This window comes from Euprymna scolopes, chromosome 4, assembly GCF_053919585.1.
Source record: "Euprymna scolopes isolate OS-2025 chromosome 4, ASM5391958v1, whole genome shotgun sequence".
NCBI classification, from domain to species: Eukaryota; Metazoa; Mollusca; class Cephalopoda; order Sepiida; family Sepiolidae; genus Euprymna; species Euprymna scolopes.
This window is the reverse complement of record NC_136485.1, coordinates 65,649,522-65,672,560: the sequence shown is the minus strand read 5'-3', so window position 1 is coordinate 65,672,560 and position 23,039 is coordinate 65,649,522. Positions and strand designations below refer to the sequence as shown.

The window sequence follows — 23,039 nt, the reverse complement described above, 5'->3', positions numbered from 1 at the left end:
TTTTAATACAATCTGACTAAGACTTTTTATAAAAATCCAAAATTCAAACAATCTTGATTCATGAAAAATAAAGTCTTTTAAATGTTACCCATTTTCAGCTTCACATATTTGTGCTCTTTCAAAAACATTATTCATGACAGATTGTAGAATCTATGGATTGTGATTTAACTTCCTTATTTCGTTCCTGATGTTTTCCTTTAATTCTTGCAGGGTTTGGGGTTTGTTAGCATAGACTCTTTCTTTAAGATAACCGCCACAAGAAAAAGTCAGGACTAGTCAAGTCTGGGGAACGTGGTGGCCATTTTACATTGCCATAGCGAGAGATAATGTTGTCGCCAAAGCATTGCCTGGGAAGCTCCATAGTGTCTCTTATTGTATGTGGCGTTGCCTCATCTTACTTATCTTAATTAATTTGCAAAATATTATCTGTAAAATATCTGAAATAGAGAAAGAAATAATCATTAATGGTAAAATGACAAAGATTTTCAACAATTCAATGACTTTTTGGACACCCTGTATCTACATTCACCCTCTCTCCCTGTAGAACATTCATAGCAGACACTTGTCTGGCCGCAACAACTTTCAATAATTTTCCTTATTATTTATTTGTGTCTAAAACTTATCAAAAACTCCATGAGCAAAGTTTCTTTCCTAGAACTACCTGTGTGTGGAACATAATACCATGGGGCTGCATCTCAGCTAACTATAACATTGTCGTTTTCAAGTCTAATATGAACAAATTCTTGTTGCACTGTCATTTCAAATAATCATAACCAATCATCACAGTATTGTCTCACTATACACTCATTAACATTTATCCTCGTGTGGATTTTGGGCCTTGATAAGTAGTGAAACAATAAAATAAAAAAAATTCTTCTAATATTCAGATTGTCTGTTGATTCTTTAGAGATTAACAACTTTGTTTCCTAGCATTTTTATGATACTGACTCTTAACTTTTCCTGAAACCTTTGACTTTGCAACCTTGCTTTTAACTCTTGACTGGTGCTACCAGATCAGACTGTCTGAAGATATTGGCTTCCTGAGACGAAATGCACCTAACATTGATGCTTTTTATTTTTCTACTTCCTTTTGCAAAACTTGATTATGATCTGCAAAACCCAAAACAAAAACAACAATCCACCTTTTCCTCCCTTTTTCTTCTTCCCATTTCCCCTTTCTCTTTTTATCTCCTCCACTTGCTAACTAGTTTTCTAAGTTAAAATGTACCTAACATTAATACTGTAACCCTTTTCTCTCTCCCATTGCAAAACTCATGCATGTTCTGCAGGGCAGGGAACAAAAACAATAAAAGCCACTATAAAACAACCAAACAAAACACTACAAAGTAGCAATTGAAGATACAAAGAGCTTGAAGAATAAAAACTTTCGACAAAATAACTGGATGCGACATGAATACACTATTTCCAAAACAACTGGATTCAGCATTAAATAACCCGAAAAGGGTTGATATGACGTAAAACAAGCAAACCAAATTTAACTCTTGATTACTGGATGGCTTTTTATTTTCTAAACAAAATACAGAGGTTTTATTATACAAGCTTTATTTAACTTTATTTTTAGTGAGAGGGAGAGGGGCCTGTGGTAAGGTTTCCTCAATATCATAATCTTAATTATGATGCGGTTTTAATACAAGAAGTGATGCTCGATATCAGTGTAAAATGTCTCATAATATCACATTTAAATGACTTCATGTGTTGCATATCATTTAACAACTTGAAAAGAGCGTCACTCACACGGCTTGGGTTGAAGAGAGGCATACAGTTTCAAGCACTTGCCAAAAATGCTGTTATAGTTCAAAGATGCTGTTAAAGGTCACAAGCACAAGCAATCCTTTTCACATTCAATTGCTTGTGATTGAGGGAGGGTGGCACCACTTATCAGGACCAAGTGCCCCTTGAGGACAAGGGTCATTGAGATAAAATGATTTACAACTGAAAGATGAGGAACTCTATGGGAGTTGTAACATTGATCAGTGGTATGAACTGCATTTGATTAATTATGAGGCGGTTTAGGAATATAATTTGTTGATATTGAACTTGAAAGCTAGTAAGTTGTAATCAGTAGTGAATCAGTGTCTTGGTAATGTGTTCCACTGGTGCCAAGTTCTTGCAAATTCTTTTTCCCCCTTATGGTAACAATACTGTTACAAAGAGTTTCATCACACCCAATCCCACTTTCACTGCTTTGGTTGATCTATGGCTTATAGTTTTCGAGGGGCTACCAGACGTGCTACAAGAGTTGGTTCTAATAATTCAAGTAGCCTTTTTGACAAGAAAAACAAAAAGCTTTTCTCTTTTTTTTTGTATAGATTATATCGTCTTTTGTATCTTTACAAATCAATTTTTGTGTGCGGAGGAGGGGATGTAAATGTTAATGTTTTAAAGTGCAAAAAAAAAAAAAAATCTACAAAAATGCTGGCCTCTGAGATTTATAATTTGAACATTATGAAGAAATTGAACTTGCTTTTTTTAGATAAAAATGTTTGAAGACCCTCAAATTATTGAATTGTTCAAAATGCTTCTTACAGCAAAAAGCTTTTCAAAAATAAACAAGACATTGTCTCTTTGATGTTTGAAAGGCGGCTTGTGTTATTAGATTTAATCACAATGATGAAAGTATTATGACTTCTTGTTGCATAAACATAGATACAAGTCACATAGTCTTTTTTTTTTAACCAAACAGAAAATGCAATAAAAAATGCGCACAAAAAAAAAAAAAAACTGAAAAGAAAGAAAGGGGAATAAAATTTAAACAGAAAAGTTTTTAACTTACATAAATTCCAGATATTTTTGATGGCCCTGCAATCGAATATATAAATAACATGAATTATATAATTTCAAAAGACATATTCAATATTTATACTTTTGATTTCTGTAGTCAAAAGTGGAAGCAATGCTATTGTCACAGACACAAACTATGTACTTGGCATACCATGTTTGAGTTCAGTGTGCGCTGTTGAATTATTTTCATGTACACTCTTGCAAATGTAGCTTTGCAAGAAATCATTCGAGAAAAATAGTTGAGAAACGGTTATAAAATAACATTACCATACAGACATGAGTTAGAAGTAGTTCTACTTCCAACTCATGTCTGTATGGTAATGTTATGTTTTCTAAAAAAAATAAATTTATATTAAAGAATAATATAGCACTTAAAAAACAAAATCGTATAAATTTGAATATTAAACATTGGAATTTAAGAAAGCGAAAACTGCACTTCTTTCTTTAAAATAAACATTTATTTATCTTCAAGATATGAAGCAAGCTTTCAACCTCATCAAGCAATCTTTTTTTTATTAACAATTTTTTTTTCTTGAAAATATAAAAATCCCTTATAAGTAGTATTTCATTGAGATGCTATCTGCACAGACAAGTGGCTCATGTGATTATACGTTTATGAGAAATAGAATGACAGTTCTGAATTTTTTCGATGTGGGTATCACTTGGTTTGATCAAACTATTCTTCTCATCTTGAGTGATAATTATGCAACATTTCAGTCAGTGTACTTTTCTCCTTTCGTTTCCAAGAGAGAAGGCAGACAGTAAAAACAAAGATGTTATGAGCAGAGATAAAAAGTATATAATGGTGATTCTCATTTAATCCTGCATTGGGTCCTCCTGCTAGAATAGTCTTAATAGGTTGGTCTGCCACAAAACAAATCAAATCAACCTTTCTATCAACTTGAAGCTTTTTATATTTATCACATATTCAATCTCTGAATGTGTTTGTGACCATTCACCCAAGTAAACATGTTTTTCTATAGTGAAATAAGTGAGTGCCAAACATTTGACCTCGAAACATCAATTAAAAAAAAAAAAAATCTATACTTGAAAAGCAACTGAGTGTTTCTTGTTGGTCTTATACAATGAAACGTGTCTCAAAGAAGATCTGCTGCTGAAATATATTTGATACATGACAGAAGCATGAATATGAAAATAGGACAAAATTGTGTTGAAATTTTTGAGATAATGATTGGTAATTTGCATTATGGACCCCACAGCGCAATGGATAAAAATGCTAAATATAATCAGTTCTAATTGACAGTCTTCTGGAGGTTGACGATTCAATTATCAGTATGGGTGATACTTAGAATACAATTAAGAATTACTGAAGCTTTTTACTCCGTTATGAGTAACTGAAGAAGACCAGGTGACCTCACTGGATTAAATATATAAAGTTCCGTTTGAAATTTCATACATATTCCTGAATTTCACAAGATGTATCTGACGAAGGTCAGAGATTATATTGGCAGAAATGTTGCAAGAATAACATTCACGAGAAAAACGATAATTTGAATAATCCAAATAATACGGAAAGGATAATATTCTCTTAACGTTTCAGAATTAAAAATGTAAAATGCTTGAGAAGAAAGTTCTTGAGTGTAATAAAAAAAGCTTCTTTCTTAGAACTGCACGCCTGTGGAACTCTGTTCCGTCTGCCTGCTTCCCACCTGAATACAACTTGGATGTCTTCAAGTTCAACGTTAACAAATTCCTAATGAACCGCCCCCTTAAGTAAACACTTTCAAATCTCCACACTAATGTACTATACTTGCAATAGCCCTTATCCCTGAGTGGCTTCCGGGCCTTGATAAGTGGCGACCACCATGTAAAAAAACCCCCAAAAACCCCCCAAAAGATTCAACAAGGAATGACAAAAGAAATAACTCTGTCGTAGAGAAAAGAAAATGATCCAATTGCAAATATTAAATGTAGTTGTTCTAAAAAAAATTGGCTGCATTAATCATATCACAGAAACTTTGAATTATAAAAAAAAATCTTTAAAAAAAAAATGGTAGTATTAATCCAGTCCGGATCAAGAGTGTAATTCCTTTCTTGTGTCAAGATGAAAAGCTATCACTGAAAAATACAGAGATTCTGTATTTTTTATAAAATGATAAAGGTTGCAAGCCTGTCTCTGCTTTATAGTTATTTTAATGGCAAGTGCTCGTCTGAACTTCAATCTATGCCCCCCCCCCTTTGCCAAACTTTCACAAGAAACACTTGTATAGCTAAAAACCCTAAATAATTTTCCCCACTCTTTATCGGTGCCTAAATCTAAACGTAGATTCCATGAAGAAAGCTTCTCTCTTAGAACTGTACTCCTGTGGAACTGTCTTCCATTTGCATGCTTTCCAGCTGATTACAAATATAATCGTCTTCAAGTCCAATATAAACAAGTTCTTGATGAGCTGTTCCCTTCAAGTAATCCAATTTACCAAATGTATGCTACTAACGATTCCTATGATATTGTCCCATCAACTGCTGTACACTCTTTAACCCTTATCCTCGATTGGCCTCTGGGCGTTGATAAGTGGTGACTCCTATGTATTAAAAAAAAAAAAATGCAATTTTAGTATCTGATTGGTTTGTTCTTATCACCCTTGGCTTGGCTTGAGCATAATTCTGTTGCTGTTTTTTTTTTTATTCGTTTTAGAATTAGGTATTTGTAGGAGGAACCACAAGAAGGTTATCAACATCCATAAGTGAAAGTGGTACTACGGAATTGAAGGAATTTGAACGTGTTATACTTATGTAATCAGTTGATGTTATCCATTTAACAGTCATCTCCCTGGAGAATATGATCTGTCTTTGAGAAATGTGACGCAACAATCTGACACAAAATGTTCATTATAATAAGATCTACATAAAATCTAATCTGGGAGATTGTAGTAGCAACCTTGAATTTTTTAATGAATTTTAATCAATTGCAATTTTGTTTTTGTCTTTGAATTTCTTTTCTTTTTTTTTTTTTTTTCTTTTTTTTTTGTCTTTCCCAGATGTGGCGTTCAAACAAGATCGTAATGGACCAGTTGTCAACTATTGTTCAACAGGGCCCAGTGAGTCAGATGTTTGAGCAAGATAAAGAATTGGTATGGCGTTTACGGCATGAAGTAAAGCATCATTATCCCGATTCATTGGCTTTGTTGCTTTCGTCGGTCAAATGGAGCAATTATATTGATGTAGCCAAGGTAAGTCGGTTTTCATTGATTTAATGTAACCAATCAGGATCATTTCATGTGTATTCTTTAGTTTGGCTTTAATTTTGCTTTTGTCATATTCCTATGAAGAAAATACACCAAGAAAAAGGAGTTTTTATGGAAAAAGATTTTTGCGCTATAGTGATCAGATAATGAGATGGAACTTCATCATTTTCATGTTTATTATTCTTTTTTTTATTTTCGGGGCATTTAAACTCTACATTTTGCCTGTAAAAAAAACTCCCCAAAACTTGTTTTTTTATTAATGTGCAAGTTGCAGCCCCGTCATGTAGCTGACTAACTGTATGCGTCACAATTGTCACTTCTCACCTCTAAGAAACTGTCATGAGAATCAACTGCAGAAAGCTTTCATGCTATGCAATCTCTCCGTAACAGTTGCTGCAGAGGCAACCTAAGTTGGCTTCTCTCTCATGTAACTTCCAAATCTTGAGCTATCTCGAAGGCACCACTTGCATATTCCACATGTCCATAGAATTGAAGTATTTTTTCCCCTTCTCTATTAATTATATCAATATCCATGCTTTTGCGGCAAATCTTATGATGATACAACTGCCATATCATCTTATTTTACATTCTTTATATGAACATAAATAAAAATAATCTTGAATAAAAGTACAGGGTGGAACAATAAAATTATTGCCCTAGTTTTTTGTTTTTGTTGAAGACCATCTACTACTTGGCCAGTTGTGGACAAGTCCCAAGAGCGATAGTGGCCTTTTATCATGTCTGAATGTGACACAATGTTCAACAAGTGAGATTGGAGATGCGCCGCTGTATAACTCATGCTCTCTACCGATCCAAGTTATGACAACAGGATCATTGCCAGCACCCTTAAAATGCATAACTGGATTGCCACGAATAACAGGGACATGCCCAGGGTGATGAAAAAAAACTTCCAGTTATGGTCTTTGGTGTGGTTTCAAGTGAGGGCCGCATCATGCCATCTCACATCTTCAAAGTCAGCTTGAAAGTACACACCAAAGTCTACCTGGATGTGCTGAAGAGTGTGATGATCCCTTGCCTGGGTGTGCTGAAAAGTATGGTGATCCTCCTGGTGCAATCATGTGGCCATTGGCAGACCCTGGGTGTGGCAGCAGGACTCTGCACCGGTCCACAAGTCCAAAGAGACCCAGGTTTGGCTTCAGAAGGCGTGCTACGACTTTTTACCCTTCTTTCACTGCCCTCGCTTCTCTCACAACCTGAACACGCTGGACTACTTCGTTTAGTCATACGTTGAGAACATCACCAACATGACCTCCCACAGCACTAAAGCCAGCCTGATCACCACCATCTTTTTTTAGGGTGACAAATTTATCGTTCCACCCTGTAAAATCATATGAATCGTCATGATGCAATTTCATTTTGTGCTAGAATCAGGTACAGGAACCGTGTGAAGGTTGTCGACATCCATAAGTGAAATTACTACTAGGGAACAGACTCGGTTAGGTTGTCGGTCTGTATCATTATCTATTTTATCATAGCCATCCCTCAAGCCTGGAAAAAAACAAAAACATTTTCTGTTGATTCTTTGAACCCAAAGTTATAAAATCGATCAGTGAATTCTTGGGTACTTGTTAAATCATGTTTAAAGGATTTGAAGAAGATCATCATCATCATCATCATCATCAGACAGAGGACATATATTAGCCAAAAAGTGATAAAAATGGACTCTACAGAAAACGGGATAAAGACTTGACCAGAGATAGGTTAGTTTGAAAGTTAGTTTTTGAAAACGATTCAGTAGATGTTAACATGTAAAATCGATGCTAAACTGAATTTGATAAGTCTGCAACATGTGAACCGTGTAATAACTAGGGCTGTGACAACAGCATATTCTTTTCATTGTTTTGACTCTCGAATGTGTATCCGTTAATATCTTGTATGTTTTTATATAGACGGATGTGGTTTTTGGTCGATTAAGTGTGTTTGTGTCGGATATATACCTGAGAGTCAAAAGAATGAAAAGAATATTCTGTTGTTATAGCCCTAGTAATAACGATTGCTGGTGCAGAAAATCAGATTTTAAATAATTGCATTTTAGGTAGAAATATGATCATGTACTTAGGTTTTATGTGGAGATTAGTAAAAAATCCAAAAATTATGAAAAATGATAGTGTAGAAAAATAATTATAAGTAAAAAATAAAATTTATCGAATTATAGAAGTTTATCATAATTGTGAATGTTGAACAGTTTTTATAATTCAAGGACAGTAACTGCAGTTTTTGATTTTTACTAGTGTTGGGATGGTGATCAATCAGAATCGGAAAAAAAAATATGAACCCTGTGATATGAACTGAGACATTACCAATGAATAATATAAGATGCAAAGATGGATGTGTTTATTTGCATTAGCATTACGATGCAATGTATGCTTTGGCTGAGTAGATAAAAAAAAAACTTCCATGTTTTTCAAAATATTGTTTTGTTTTCATTTGTGAGATGGATATTGTCAATTGTTGCTTTCATCATAACTTATTGCAACCATGAAAATGTCTTTATTCAATGAACTATAAAATATTTGCATTGAAAGACAAAAACAAAGAGAAAAGGACTTGGGATTGATAAAACTTGAATTGGCTCAGGATATCTACACTGACAGCTTCAGAGTTTTGTATGAGAAATATACCATTTATATATAATCAATAACGAGTGATAATAAAATGTACTTAGCTTGACTGCAGGATATAGCGAGGTCTTTGTCCAAGATTGGCTGCATCAATTCTGCTTGGTTTACTTGTTATTGCTTCCTTTCAATTAAGAGATTCAATGGACATTCTCTGTAAGGTTTGCATTATTTGGATTATTCAGGCTATTGTTTTCATATTGAATGTTATTTTTATAAAGTTTCGGTATGACCTTTGACCTTCTTAAGGTGTATCTTTTGAACTCTACAATCTTTATGTTGAACTTGGGAATCTGCATGGAATTTTGAATGGAAGCCTTTATTTAATCCATAAGGGGTAGCATGCTCTTGTTCCCTCAACCCTGACTGGGTAGATTTGCAATTGTATTAAATAAAAGATTAAATAGATAGTTCCGTTTGAAATTCTGCACAGATTCTCATGTTCAATAACTGTACATCTCTTGAAATGGCATTGCTAGAGTCCAGTTGCAAGTAGAAATCCAGGACTGCTACAAACAATAGTAGGATAAGTGGAAAGGGAGATAACTCAGCAGTCATTCAAACTTGTGAAATTCACATTATAATGCCTATGGATTCCCATTAATCACTTAAAAAAAATTTATGGAAAAATACTGCCATAGATTTACATGATTTTTGGAATATATTTTCATTTTGTCGTGGGTACATGCACCATACAAATTTATCTTTTTGCTTTTAGTATAGAGGGAATTTAGGACCAGAACGTTTTTTTTTCTTTCTTTTTTTTGTTTTTTTTTCATATTTTAAGTAATGCATGAAAATCTGAGAAATTTAATGTGCCTCCGATTGAGATCTATTTGTATGTGTTTTGCAAAATGAGGGTGATTGGTGAATTAATGAAGGGTATATAACAAAAGATGTGTGTCGATAGGGATGGGGGGGGTTGCGCTTGGGTGGGGGGCACCCTGTAGTAAAATGTAAAATAATGGAATGATGAAATATCCAATGGAAGACAAATGCAATTGATTGTTCCATTAATTGGTTACAATTTCAGAGGCGAATTATTTTTTAATAAAATTCATGAGTTGTTGTAAAAATAATATTTAATCGTAAAAACCACAGTAAATGGAGAAATATTAACTAGAACCTCCAAAAGTATGACAGGAAATAATATACTAATAACTAATCTGTGAAAGTGTCTGTTTGTCTGTGTACATTTCTCTACACAATAACTTTGCCAATTTGCTGTCTACAGACTCGAAATTTGATATACAGGGTTGTGAAATTTGGGAAAATTTTTGTAATCCATTTTCTAACAGAAATTTGGTTGTTAAGGGGTCAAAGTTCAACGATTTGACCTTTGAGAACCCTACCAAACTCCTCTGCCAATTTTGGGTATAAAGAAATTTTGGATATAGGTTCCTTGGACATGGATCTAACTTAATAACTTGCTTTGAACCCAAAACAATAAATTTTAAGGGGTCATAATAGGGGACAAAGTTAAAAAAAAAAATTAACCTGTGCGACCTCTACCAAATTACTCAGACAATTTCTGGTCTAAACATTTGAAATTTTACATGAAGGGTATTCAGAGATAGGGCAAGTTTTCTAATCGGTTTGGGTTAAAAATTTGAGCTACAAATATATAAATGTATGTATGCATGTTTGCATGTCCGCCTAAAACTTTTGACAGAAGTGACGGATTTTGACAAGATCAGTATCGTTTTGAAGCTCGACCCTTCAGACGACAAATACCGAAAAATTGGCTAAAAACATTAATTTCTTCACCCTCAACTGGGCACTTTTCTACAGGGAGGGGTCGCTTTTTTTGCTGATATTTTCGAAAGTCATCCCCTCTTTTCAATTGTCTAGCCTTAATTTAAACCTATGTCACTTCCAGTTTGGCAGTGGTCATAACAGCAAAAATGTCACATTTTTTTCACATTCTTTTCCTCCTTTGCAGTATGGGTTCGAGCCTGCCTTCCTACTACCACTTTTTTTTTTTGCTCAACACACACCTCCAAACACCTGGGAAACGCCGGGCACCCATGCTAGTAATAAAAATAACTAATGTTAACAACAATAATAATGACAATAATAAGCATTCCCTAATGTTTTGTTGCATATTAGTAAAAGTGAAATATGTTTTGGAAGTAGTCACAAGTGAACAGATTTTGGTAGCCATTTGCAATTTTGTGTATTGGCAATAAACACAACTGTTAAAGTGTCCAATTGGAAAAGTAGCTATGGGTTGGTAGAATATGTAATCAATTGAATCGATCAGAATGACAATTTTTTCTGGCAAAGAGCACAGTGATCATTTTTTAAAATTTGAACTAACTACTCAGAATCAGCTACAGATTTGACGTATGCATTGCCTTTTAGAAAATTCAGATGCTTTAATGTGTGTGTGTGTATGCGTGTGTGTATTGACATAGTCCTAAAATCGGATTATGTATTTAGAAAAATATATAGTATAACCCTGACATAAGAGACCCCCCGGATATAAGAGATTTAAAAAAAAAAACAACAACAAAAAACAAAAAAAAAACAAACAAACAATCTGGTCCCATCCTCACTGATATAAGACAGTTTGAATGACAGTGTGATGTCGTGAATCAATCAAAAGTGAGTTAGAGAGTGAAGTTGAATGATTTAATCTTCACCAATCTAGAGACACGGTGTGTCCAGTCTGTGTCTGTAGGAGACATCCTCTACTTTATGATTTTGCTTTGTGTGTCTAAGGCTAGTGCCGCCCGCTTTTTTGCTGACTTTGCATGGCGTTGCAATTATCTGGACAGCACTTTCACTTTAGCCACTTCTTTTTTTAGTCAGAAGTTTGTTAATTTTGCCACTGAAGACTCTTTGCAAATCGCAGTGATTGATGCTACACCGCCAATGTCGCTGTCTGAAGTGGCCAAGCAAATCACTGTTTTGAAGGCCATACATATGTTGAAACAAGTATTTTTCATTGTCAAATCGTCAACAATTCAAAATTGTTTTAAAAAGGCCGGCTTTGTCATTGAATTACAGGCTGAAGTGGAAGAAATACTCGACGAAAATAATCAAGTTTCTTCACCATCGGGCATGGAGCAAACAGATTTTTATAAATTTATCAGCTTCAACAACAGTACACAATGTTATGGAGAACTGACTGACATGGACTTCACATGTATAAAATCGGCCAGATTTTGATGAAGATAATGATGCTGAAAGCGTAAGTTCTGACATTTCTAAAAGTGACAAACCAGTGCCAAATTCTCTGGCTGCATTGAATGCGCTTGAAACTCTGACAGTTTACTTTGAAGCAAAAAGCAGTAATCCTGATGACGTACTGGAAATCATTGATTTACGGACTGTATGAAAGTGTTCACGATGTTAACAAAGAGATTTCTGTACAATTGAAAGTGACTGATTTTTTTTAAGAAAAAGTAATTTTGACTGAATTCTTTGAGAAAACTGTTTGAAAATGTACTTTTTGTCTGTGTTTTTTTTTTTTTTTATATCTATTACTGTTAAATAAACCAGGGTTCTGTATGGTATATGAAATGTTTCCATACTTACCTTAACAAAATAGACCAGATACAGATATAAGAGACCTTCTATTGCATCCAGAAACTCTCTTCTATCCGGGTTACACTGTGTGTATGTATATGTATACACACACAAACAAATAAATAAAGGAAAATGTTAATTCAATTTTATCAAGTGGAGGACGTGTCATGTTTGGTTTTGATTTGTTGTTAACATGAAAAATAAAAGAAAATTTAATGAAAGAAAAAGAGAATCTGTATCGAGGCTGGAAGAGATACAATATGGAGCGTGCATGTGAAAAGTTATGTACTAAAAAGAAGCAAAGAGGAAAGGAGAGAGAAATAATCTGTAAAAAAAGGAGGAGGGGAATAGAGGCAGCATGCATGTGTGAGGGAGACAGCCAAAAAGACTAGAGTTGACAGTTGCTGGAATGCGTTGGCAGGCGAAAAAAAAAAAAACGATGCATACATGGCATGCTAAAAAAAAAAACCCCAAAAAAAACAGTAAATCCTGTTGTATCTCTAAGATGAGAGGAATGAAGGTAAAATAAAGAGAGATGATGAAAAGAAATAAATGAAGAATAATTCTCAGCCGTCGACAATAATGAAGAGGTACTGCTCGGGATGCAGATGACAAAATGGAAGGGTTGAGCAGATGACAATTGAAGTGAAAAGTTTTGCTGGATTTTCAAGTGAAACGATAATGGACAAAAATAAAGGGATAAAGAAGAAGAAAAAATAAAATGGGTGCTATTTTGTATCTTTAATGCAAGCCATTTTATATATATATATATATATATATAAAATAATTTAATAAAATCAGCAGTAGGTTCGCTACAGTGCAATATAGACTACCAGGTTTGTTGAGTCGGAATTGAATTTCCAAGAGTACTAGGAGTCAGAGTTGGAATTTTTTATCCGACTCCGACTCCTTAAAATAAATAAATTTTTTTTTTTGCATGATTTTCCTGTTTGGTTTGCACAGTTTAGCAGTTTTTTTATGTTTTTTATTTTTATTTTTATTTTATTTTATTTTTTTTAAAATATATCATATTTTGTACTATACTGCAATGCTTCTACTTCAAGATATTTCGGTCCATTGGATCACTGCAAATCTTGTCTGGACAGCTGTTTTCATTTTAGTTGTGACATCACATAGAATCAATGAAAATTCTGTCTTTGAGTAAGATCACTGCGGATTACATTGGATAATAATTGGATTGTAATCTGAAAATTATCCAGTTCCTGAATCAAATGAAATTTGGCAATTAGATTAGTTCACGATTGATCCGGAATTACAATCTTATTTCATTGTAAATTTTTTTATCCCTTTGTTATCTTAACTTATTCTATAAAGCTGGTAGAGTGTACATGTGAGTATATTTATCATACAAGTGAATGTTGAACGTAAAAAATAATATACGTGAAAAGTATTTATAAAATGCTTGCTGAATAGGTGTGGGAGGCTGGTATATGGATCTGCAGAATAGATTTCCACATAGGGGTCAAGGAGTCGAAGATATCAAAGGAGTCGGAGTCTGCATCCTAGGAATTCTAAGAGTCAGAGTTGGACTTTTACCATCCTCTGCAGCCCTGTACACTACAATGTATTGTGGACTGTCACTACTTCCTGGTGCGATGAGTCTCCAACTAGAGCAGGCAATTAATCAGGTTGCTTGAAAAATGGGCGATTTCACAGATTTTAATGACAATAAAAATATAGAAGTGTAAAACATTCGTTAAACATCATTCAATCCTGGGCAACATCGTGTCTCCCTGCTAGTTTACAGTATAATCTAAATAACATAATAGGACCTTTAACATTAAAGACCTAACTCTTCATAACAATTTATAATTCTTCCTACTAGCGTGTATGTATTTATATGTGTATGTGTGTGTGTGTATACGGCATAATCACGTTCACGCACCAGTTCTCGTCAGATCACCGAATTTAAGCAACGTTTAGCCTGGCTAGAACCAGATGGGTGACCATTTGGAAATTCCAACTGCTGCATGTGCCCTCATCTTATTTCCATTCGTCTTGAGCCTCCGCATGCTACTGGTATTTAACAACGCCAAATAAGGAGAAATGTGGTTGGAGATTGCACAACTCTTGCCACAAAAATTCTATGTGCAAGCAGCCTTACACTAAGTATCCATAGTCTGTCAAGACTAGAGGAAACTACAATATATAGATGTGTGTGTATATGTGTGTGTTTGTGTGTGTGTGTGTGTGTGTATATATATATATATCTATATATATATATGTGTGTGTGTATGTTTGTGTGTGTGTGTATGTTTGCATGTGTGTGTGTGTGTGTATGTTTGCATATGTTTATGTGTGTGTGTGTGTATGTTTGCATATGTTTATGTGTGTGTGTATGTTTGCATATGTTTATGTGTGTGTGTGTATGTTTGTATATGTTTATATGTGTGTGTAGATATGCTTATATATGTTTTTATGTATGTGAATATGTTTATATATGTTTTTATGTGTGTGAATATGTTTGTATATGTTTTGATGTGTGTGTATATGTTTGTATATATCTATGTGTGTGTGTATGTTTGTACATGTTTATATATATATATATATATATATATATATATATATATATATATATATATGTATGTATGTATATGTATATATATTTATATAGGGTGCCCACAATGTCTGGCTACATAATCTACAGGATGCTTCCACAAAGTCTGGCTACATAATGCAGCCAGACTTTGTGGATACCCTGTATAAATATGTGTGTGTGTGTGTGTGTATGTATATATATATATATATATATATATATATATATATATATATATATATATAATGTGTGTGTGTGTAGAGGTGTGTGTGCGTATGTATGTATGTATGTATGTATATATATATATATATATATATATATAATGCTGATTTACCAATAATGTACATTTGGCAATCTCCAACATTTAAAGGAAAAATACAATTATTTTTTTTATCTATTTTACAATTTCATCTTTTCATTTATGCATATTTTTGGAACTGTTAAAAATGTATTTTCCGAAAACATGTAGAGTAATTAACGGAAAATGATTTTTTCAAGCAACTGATCTATCCATTTTCAGAAAAATGTAAGAAGAGAAATAGAAAATAAGATTAAAAGACAATCTATTTCCTACAAAAACTGGAAGATTTATTGGCTAAGAAACCAATGTCTGTGTGCATTCGATACACCACGTTGTGATATTGATATTCTAGGAGGTTTTAGTTTGGGAAGGGAGGAAAAAAAAAAACTTTCAACTTCATGTTGAGTTAAATATATGACTGGTATATTATTATCTGCCGACTTCGCTAAATATGCATCTTCGCACTTTATTTATTTTACTTGCATATTCCTTTCCTTCAAAAATAATATTCATTTAAAGAAAGTTATTCTTTTTACACCCTATTTTCTCATATTTACTACCACTGGCAAATGATGCACTCCCCAGGTGCAAATATTTCCTTTTAAAAGCATATAAAGATATTACAGTTAAAAATAAAATTGCTTTCTCATGAATTAATTTTACTGTTTTATATTCATACATTTGAATGAAAATAAAGCAGTAGAATTGTACATTCATACTAGTAGATAATCTGTTATATAAATCTCACTTGTCTGTTTAAATGTCTGTTTGAATGTTTGCCTAAAACTTTCAACAGAGGCGACGGATTTTCACAAGATTGATATCGTTTTGAAGTTTGACCCTTCAGACGACAGATATCGAAAAATTGGTTAAGGACATTAATTCCTTCACCCTCAACTAGACACTTTTTTACAAGGAGGGGTTGCTTTTTTTCACCAATATTTTCAAAAGTCATCCCCTCTTTTCAATTGACTAGCCTTAATTTAAACCTTTGCCACTTTGGGTTTGGCGATGGACGCAACGGTAAAGACATCACATTTTCTTTTTATGTACTTTTCCTCTTTCAGGTACAGGTTCGAGCTTGCTTGCCTACTACCACATTTAAAAAAAAAATTTTTGTGTTCAACACACACCTCTAAACACCTGAGCAACGCCAGGCACCCAGTTTAGAATTCATGAAAATCTATTTGAACATATATGAAAATTAGTCTCGTAATGTAATGGTCATCATCGATGATCTGATGGGTGAATGTTTCATGATTCTAAATTTTTGAGATGAGGATTGATAATTTGGATTAGTCGGACTATTGTTTTCATCTTGAGTGTTATTTGTACAACTTTCTGGCCAATGTAACCTCTGACCTTCTTCAAAGTGTATTTTGTCAAACTTGGGAATCTTTCTATGCAACTCTGAAATCTGCACAGATCTTTCACTGATTTTGATGACAATAAAAGTTTGGTAGGGTGGAACATTTGTTGATTTGCATCCAATCCCGAACAACGTCGGGTCTCCCTGAAAGAGGAAACCGTTTATTAAACAGCCATAACCGTGTAGAATTGTAAAGTAATTCGCAATTGTATTCTTTGTATCGCTCACAGAAGAATGTTACTTATGACTGAATTTTACCTTGTACTTCATCTATATGTCCTTGCAAACAATTTTAGTATGTATTTTGGAAACCTGAACCTATTCTTAATTTTCATCACTATGGATATATATATATATATATATCTATATATCTATAAAAACAGAGATGTGTGTGCCACAGACGATTTCTGATTGGTTGATCCAATAATCACATCTCCTAAAAAACAATGGTTTCTACGCTCTTACCTTTACCATAAAATATTATGGCTTTATTTATTGTCCATCTTGGAAGGGTTTAATTTTTTTCTAACTTATTATTTACAAATTAAAAAAATACGAATCTTACACAATCTTACAATCCAACCTACGACATCCACGGCCGCCATTCTGGTGCTACCGCAGACATGTACACAACACGAAAACGATGTTTTGAAAATCTAGCAAAAATGAATTTTCCTGAAATTTTTCAATATTTAAAAATAAATTATGCCGGCTGATAAAATTTTAAAACTTTTTGTAAAGCTAGAAAGATAAAATTTAAAAATACTTATTTTTATGTAAAACACGCGTTCCCTCGTGGTCTTTTCATTTCGGGTTTGTGTACACATAGATTCGAAAAAGTTGTCAAAAAACAAATATATAACAAATAAATGTTATCAAAGGCAAGATAAGTTACTTTTCTACCAAACTGGATATATTTTTCGTGTTTTTATTCAATGTAACACATTTATTCAGCTCGAAAAAACGGGTTTGTATTACTGTACACATAGATTCGAAGAAGTTGATAAGATACGAAACAATACAGGACGAAAACACGCGCACACACGCACACACACTCACGTCCACTACCGTCCTTGGCTACGTCACGTTGTTATGGCAACACGATAAATACACAGTAAATTTGATTTTCTTCATTTCTACGCAAATATTACGCAAATATAAATCATATAGAATATCTGTATGAATATAATTACACGTAATAGTTAAATAAAGATGATCATCGTATAAGAGAACCGAAAAAAAAAACTAATAGGGAATTTGTAAAAAGTTGTATTTTCTTTTTAAATAAATAAAAAAAAGGGGTGTTGATAAGACTATCGACACTTATACAGTTTAGTGACGACATTAAAAAAATGAAAATATTGAAAAAAATTTTTATTGTACGTAACTGTTATAGACTGAAGTTCTCCGAAAAAAAAATTTCACTTCATTTGATCAAGTATTTTTGTTCTTACAGCGAAAAACAATTATTTATCACGACGACGTCAACGTGGCCATTTTGGAAATGTACCTAGCAGAATACCTCCATTTTAGGCCAAATTTCGCAATCTAGCCTTTTTTTCTCGCCGTATTGAGATGCGCACCGCACAACACATCTGCAATTTTTATACGTTTTTTTCTCTTTTTTTTTTTAAATCTGCAATTTTTTTGCGTTTTTTTTAAAAATAAGAATACTATTGAATATGCAAAGAAATTGAAGAATGCAAAGAATTGAAGAATTTTTATACGAGATTATTTTCGAAACATGCTCAGTTACTTGGACACGCATGGATAACTTCGAAACTTCGTTTATTTACTTCTGTTACAACTTAAAAAAAAAAAAAAACACCCCAAAAATGGCATCTGTCTTCGCAAAAAAAAAAAAAAAAAAAATCTCATTCTGGTGGGGGAAAAAAGGGCTAGATTGGCCTAAAATGGAGGTATTCTGCTATGTACGGCAGTTACCTGCCCTTGGGGAATTCCTGGGTCTGCAATAACATTTCCAAAATCGCCACGTTGACGTAGCCGTGATAAATCATTGTTTTTCGCTGTAAAAAAAAACTACTTGATCAAATGAAGTGAAATTTTTTTTCGGAGAACTTCAGTCTATAACAGTTACGTACAATAAAATTTTTTTTTCAATATTTCCATTTCTTAATGTCGTCACTAAACTGCATAAGTACCAGACTATCATTACACACAAAAATATATAGATTTATTTTTGAGTAAAGTTCCCCGGGTTTTCCTTTCACTTCAGTAAATAATGGTCTTTTGTTATATATATATATGATGTTTATGTTTATATATATGTATAAGTGATAGTGTCTGTGTGTGTCTGTGTGTGTCTGTGCGTCTGTGTGCATTTCTCTACGCTAAAACTCTGTCAATTTTAAGCCTACAGATTCGAAATTTGATATACAGGGTACTGAGATTTGGGAAAATCAATGTGATAGGTTTTCGACAGAAATTTGGCGATTAAGTGCTCAATATTCAACAATTAGACCTTTGAGAACTCTACCAAACTTCTCCTACAATTTAAGGTCTGAACACGTGATATTTTATATATAGATTCCTTGGACATGGATCTAACTTATTAACTTTACTTGATCCCTGAACAATAAATGTTAAGAGGTCATAATAGGGGTCAAAGTTTTAAAAAATTGACCGTTTTTTTTCCTCAGCATACACTTCAAAACACCTGGGCAACGCCGGGCACCGATTGCTAGTATATATATATATATATATATATTTGATTATTTTTAAAACAGTAATCTAGCGACATGCAGGTTTCGAGGTATCTACCTCTCTTCAGCATAGTTTGACTGTGTCTAGGAATCAAACTCTGGACCATGCGTACCGCAGTCCAGCACGTTGACTGTTATGCCATGAAATCCTAAATAATTTTACTGTTTGAATAATAATAGAAAAATAAATAAAAATATAATTTATCTACGTCCAAATAAAATATTGGTGATTTTCTAAGTAAAACGATCTTCAAGGCAAGATGCTATTAAATTTATCATTTAAAAAAATTAAAAAGCAGTCTATGTATATATGTATGTATATATATATATATATAGGACTTTGAACATTACAAGAGTATTCTGTCGAATAATAAATTTTATTGTAAATTTTAATTTCTTTTCTCTCATACACACACACACAAGGTGCCTTAAATAAGTTTAAAGACCTTTTTCGTATGGGCACTTTTATTGATAGCACACACATGAAACTCTAGTGCCCCTTTGAAGTAATCTCCTCCAGCTGCAATGTACTTGTTATACCATTCCAACAACTTCTAGAAGATCCCATAGACGTTCTCTTGTGTGATGATCTCTTCAGTTGTCTCATAACGACAGCCTCTAACGTTTTCCTTGAGCTTAGGGAATAACCAAAAGTCACAGGGAGCAAGGTCTGGATTATAGGGGTGGGGGGTGAAGAACTGTCTTGATACCCATATTGGTCAAATAGTCTGTGATAAGAATGGAGTTGTGGACAGCTGTATTATCCTGGTGGAAATGCCACTGACCCGATTTGAAGAGTGCTGGCCTCTTCTGACAGAATCTCTTTCTGAACTCCCTTAAAACCTCAACACAGTATTCCTTGTTGTCTGTCTATCTAGTGGGAACCCAGTGCATGTAGATCATGTTCGTGCTGTTAAAAAAAGATATCATAAATTTCTGGGTAGATTTGCTCTGTCTGGCCTTCTTAAGTCTGGGAGAGCCATCATGCTTCTACTGGGAACTCTGTCTCTTGGTCTCTGGGTCATAGCAGTAGACCCAGCTTTCATCGCATGTCACCAGAGCATCAAGAACTGCAGAATCTAAATTGGTCAGCTCGACCATCTCCCTACTGTCATCACAATGTCTTTCTTTCTGATCTTCCCTGAGCACCCTTGGGACAAACTTTGGGCAAATCTTCTGCATCTTCAGTTCCTTGTGAAGAATTGTTTGTACAGTTCCCACACTTATATCAAACTCTGCACTTATTGCCTCTATATATACATGAAGGTCCTTATTCATAAAATTCGTTATTTGGCCAATCAACTCTGGTGTTCTGACTTTCTTACTTCTCCCACAACTCTCATCATCCCTCACAGACTCCCTACCTTCCTTAAATCTTTTACTCAAAAATTGATTCTCAATTCATGCAAGATGGTCCAAAAGCAGTCTGAAGCATTCCATATGTTTCTGTGGCATTTTTCCAAATTTAAAACAGAATTTTATTGTATATCATTCTACTAAAGTGTCCTGACATCCAGATTGCATTTTTGAGATTCACCAGTTGTGACAACCAGGCTTTAGTAGGGTGTATTCTAATTCCTGCTGTAACTCTTCATTTGAACCTAAAATCATAAAAAAATCGGTCAGTCATCTCATAAGATGCATAACAATAACATTAATGAATTTTCAAGAACCTACGACAATTTTAAATGCCTGTATAAAAAAAAGTGTGGAAACTTATTAAAGGCACCTTGTATATATATAGACTATTGTGAGTTTGAGAAAGCGATCACAGGAAATTAAATAATTTTGCAAACAAAGGTCTAAAAATTCAAATTAAAAAAAAAGAATATAAATTTTGTATAGTTTTCAAGGTTAAAAAAGCTTCCAAGAATATATACAAGTTAGAAAAGCATTTCATCCAAGGTATGAAAATTGTTAAACAAAATGTTTTTACTATAGGCTTTAAAAATAAAGGTACAAGATTCAATTTGAAATTTATAAATTTATGAATTTTATAAATTTATTTATCTTCAAAGTGCACTTTTTTAAAAACATCTTTCATCTAGCATTTAATGATATAGATAGAAAATTTTCAATGATTTTTTTTAAGAAAGTGCAACAGAATGTACATTACATAAAATAAATCCAAGATAATTTTTTGATTCAATTTAAATTAAATTTTTATACCTTACTTTGTAAAATTTATAAAAGTGCACTTTAAAGATGAATAATTTTCAAATTGTGTGTGTGTGTATGTGTGTGTGCGTGTATATATATATATATATATATAAAGCTTTTACATTTTTATTTTTAATGTTTGTTATAATAATGTTACATCAATTTGTTCTCGATTTCATCACTCATTATAGCTTTTGAACCAAAGTTTGCATATGCTTATGCCAATTCTTGATGTATGTTTGCAGAAAATATGCATTTGTTTTATTCCCTTTCAAAATATCTTACACTTTTCTAGCTTCGCAGATTCTCCCAACAATTCCAACAATTATTTATTTAAGAGGCCATAAACATTTTCACTTCTGCTAACATTTACTCCCACTTTTTCTTCTTACCTCATCTACAAGAATACAGCCAGATTTTGCAAGAATAAATCTATTGGTGATAAAGAAATCAAAAAGACTTGCTTTACTTTATATGTTAGACAATTTATGGCGTTTATATTTTGTCATTGGAGTTAAGTTAGTGCGGCTTTGTATAGTAAATTTGATTTCTTGTTGAAAGCATCCAATTTAATGTAAGGATGAATGTTTCAATAGACCTTTTTTTTTTTCATTCTTATTTAGTAATGTTGAATAATCATATAAGCAAAGCACATCACAAATATGCGTTTCTTCTGTGGCTTCTATGGTTTCATAACTCTAAGTTCCTAAGATTAAACAACAACGCGAACATCCTTATCTTCCTCCTGCTGCTGAATATTTCCAATATGCTAACTGAAAAAGTTTACCTGAGGTGATAGATTTCAGATTAGATGAGAACAAGAAAATCAATTATCTTTAAATAAAAAAGTAAAATAAAATCCAAAAAACAAATTAAAGAAAAGACAATGTATTTTCATATTTTATTATTCATTTTGTAAAGTCTAAAGATCTTATGATAACAATTTTCACTTGAAACTTTTCTGTTCACATTGAAAACAGTAATTGCGTTGCTTATTGAGATTTAAAAAAAAAAAATGGCTGAATTTTAAACTCCAGATCTTTCCTTTGGCCACGTATATTAAAGACAACAGTCCACTCAGAATGTATCCGCAATGGCTCTTACTCTTCTATAAACCTATTCTATGTTCTATTTGGTGTATGCTTTTGTAGTAAAGATTATCTCTACCTCCCTGACACTGTCTGGGATGCAGTGGAATCGTATTAGTTTTCAATTTTTGTTTATACAGTATTATGATTTTTATTTATTTTTCTTTTTAGATTTATACCAAAATCAAAATAAAATTGTAGCCATAAAGGAGATAACTCTTTTTATAAACAAAGAAATTTATTCCCTTAATTTTGTATATTTTTGGTCCCCCCATCAAAGGAGGGATTGGATTTAGTAATTCACTGTCATTTGTTTGTTCACACTTTTCTCAATAACAATGTCTTGAATGTTTTTGAAATTTTGCACAAACATTAGTTGTGGTGGTAAAAGTAAATTTTTCCCATAACAGATTTTCCGGTATAACTCTGGTTGCCACCGTAAAGGGAATTATAGAGGTAACATTGCCTCCAAATCATTCATCTGTTTATTTGTTTGCACTTTTCTCAATAACCTTGGCTTGGATTTAAAAAAAAAAATTGCACAAACATTAGTCATGCTGAAAGTAAATTTTTCATTTATGGATGGGGAACCCACATGGTCGGCTTGTTTTTTTTTTTTTTTCTTTTTTTATGGGAGGAGTCCATAATTAAAGCTAAAAA

General features: G+C 33.1%; 1 protein-coding gene across 3 annotated transcripts in view; it reads left to right on the top strand.

The window, feature by feature from the left end:
* LOC145268053 (phosphatidylinositol 4,5-bisphosphate 3-kinase catalytic subunit beta isoform-like) overlaps nt 1-23,039 on the top strand; it is a 420,372-nt gene that overhangs the window by 333,012 nt on the left and 64,321 nt on the right. For all 3 annotated transcript variants that reach the window (XM_080123347.1, XM_080123348.1, XM_080123349.1), the window contains one exon: nt 5,802-5,993. In XM_080123347.1, coding sequence (XP_079979473.1) covers nt 5,802-5,993 — 192 coding nt within the window. The remainder of the gene's footprint in view (nt 1-5,801; nt 5,994-23,039) is intronic.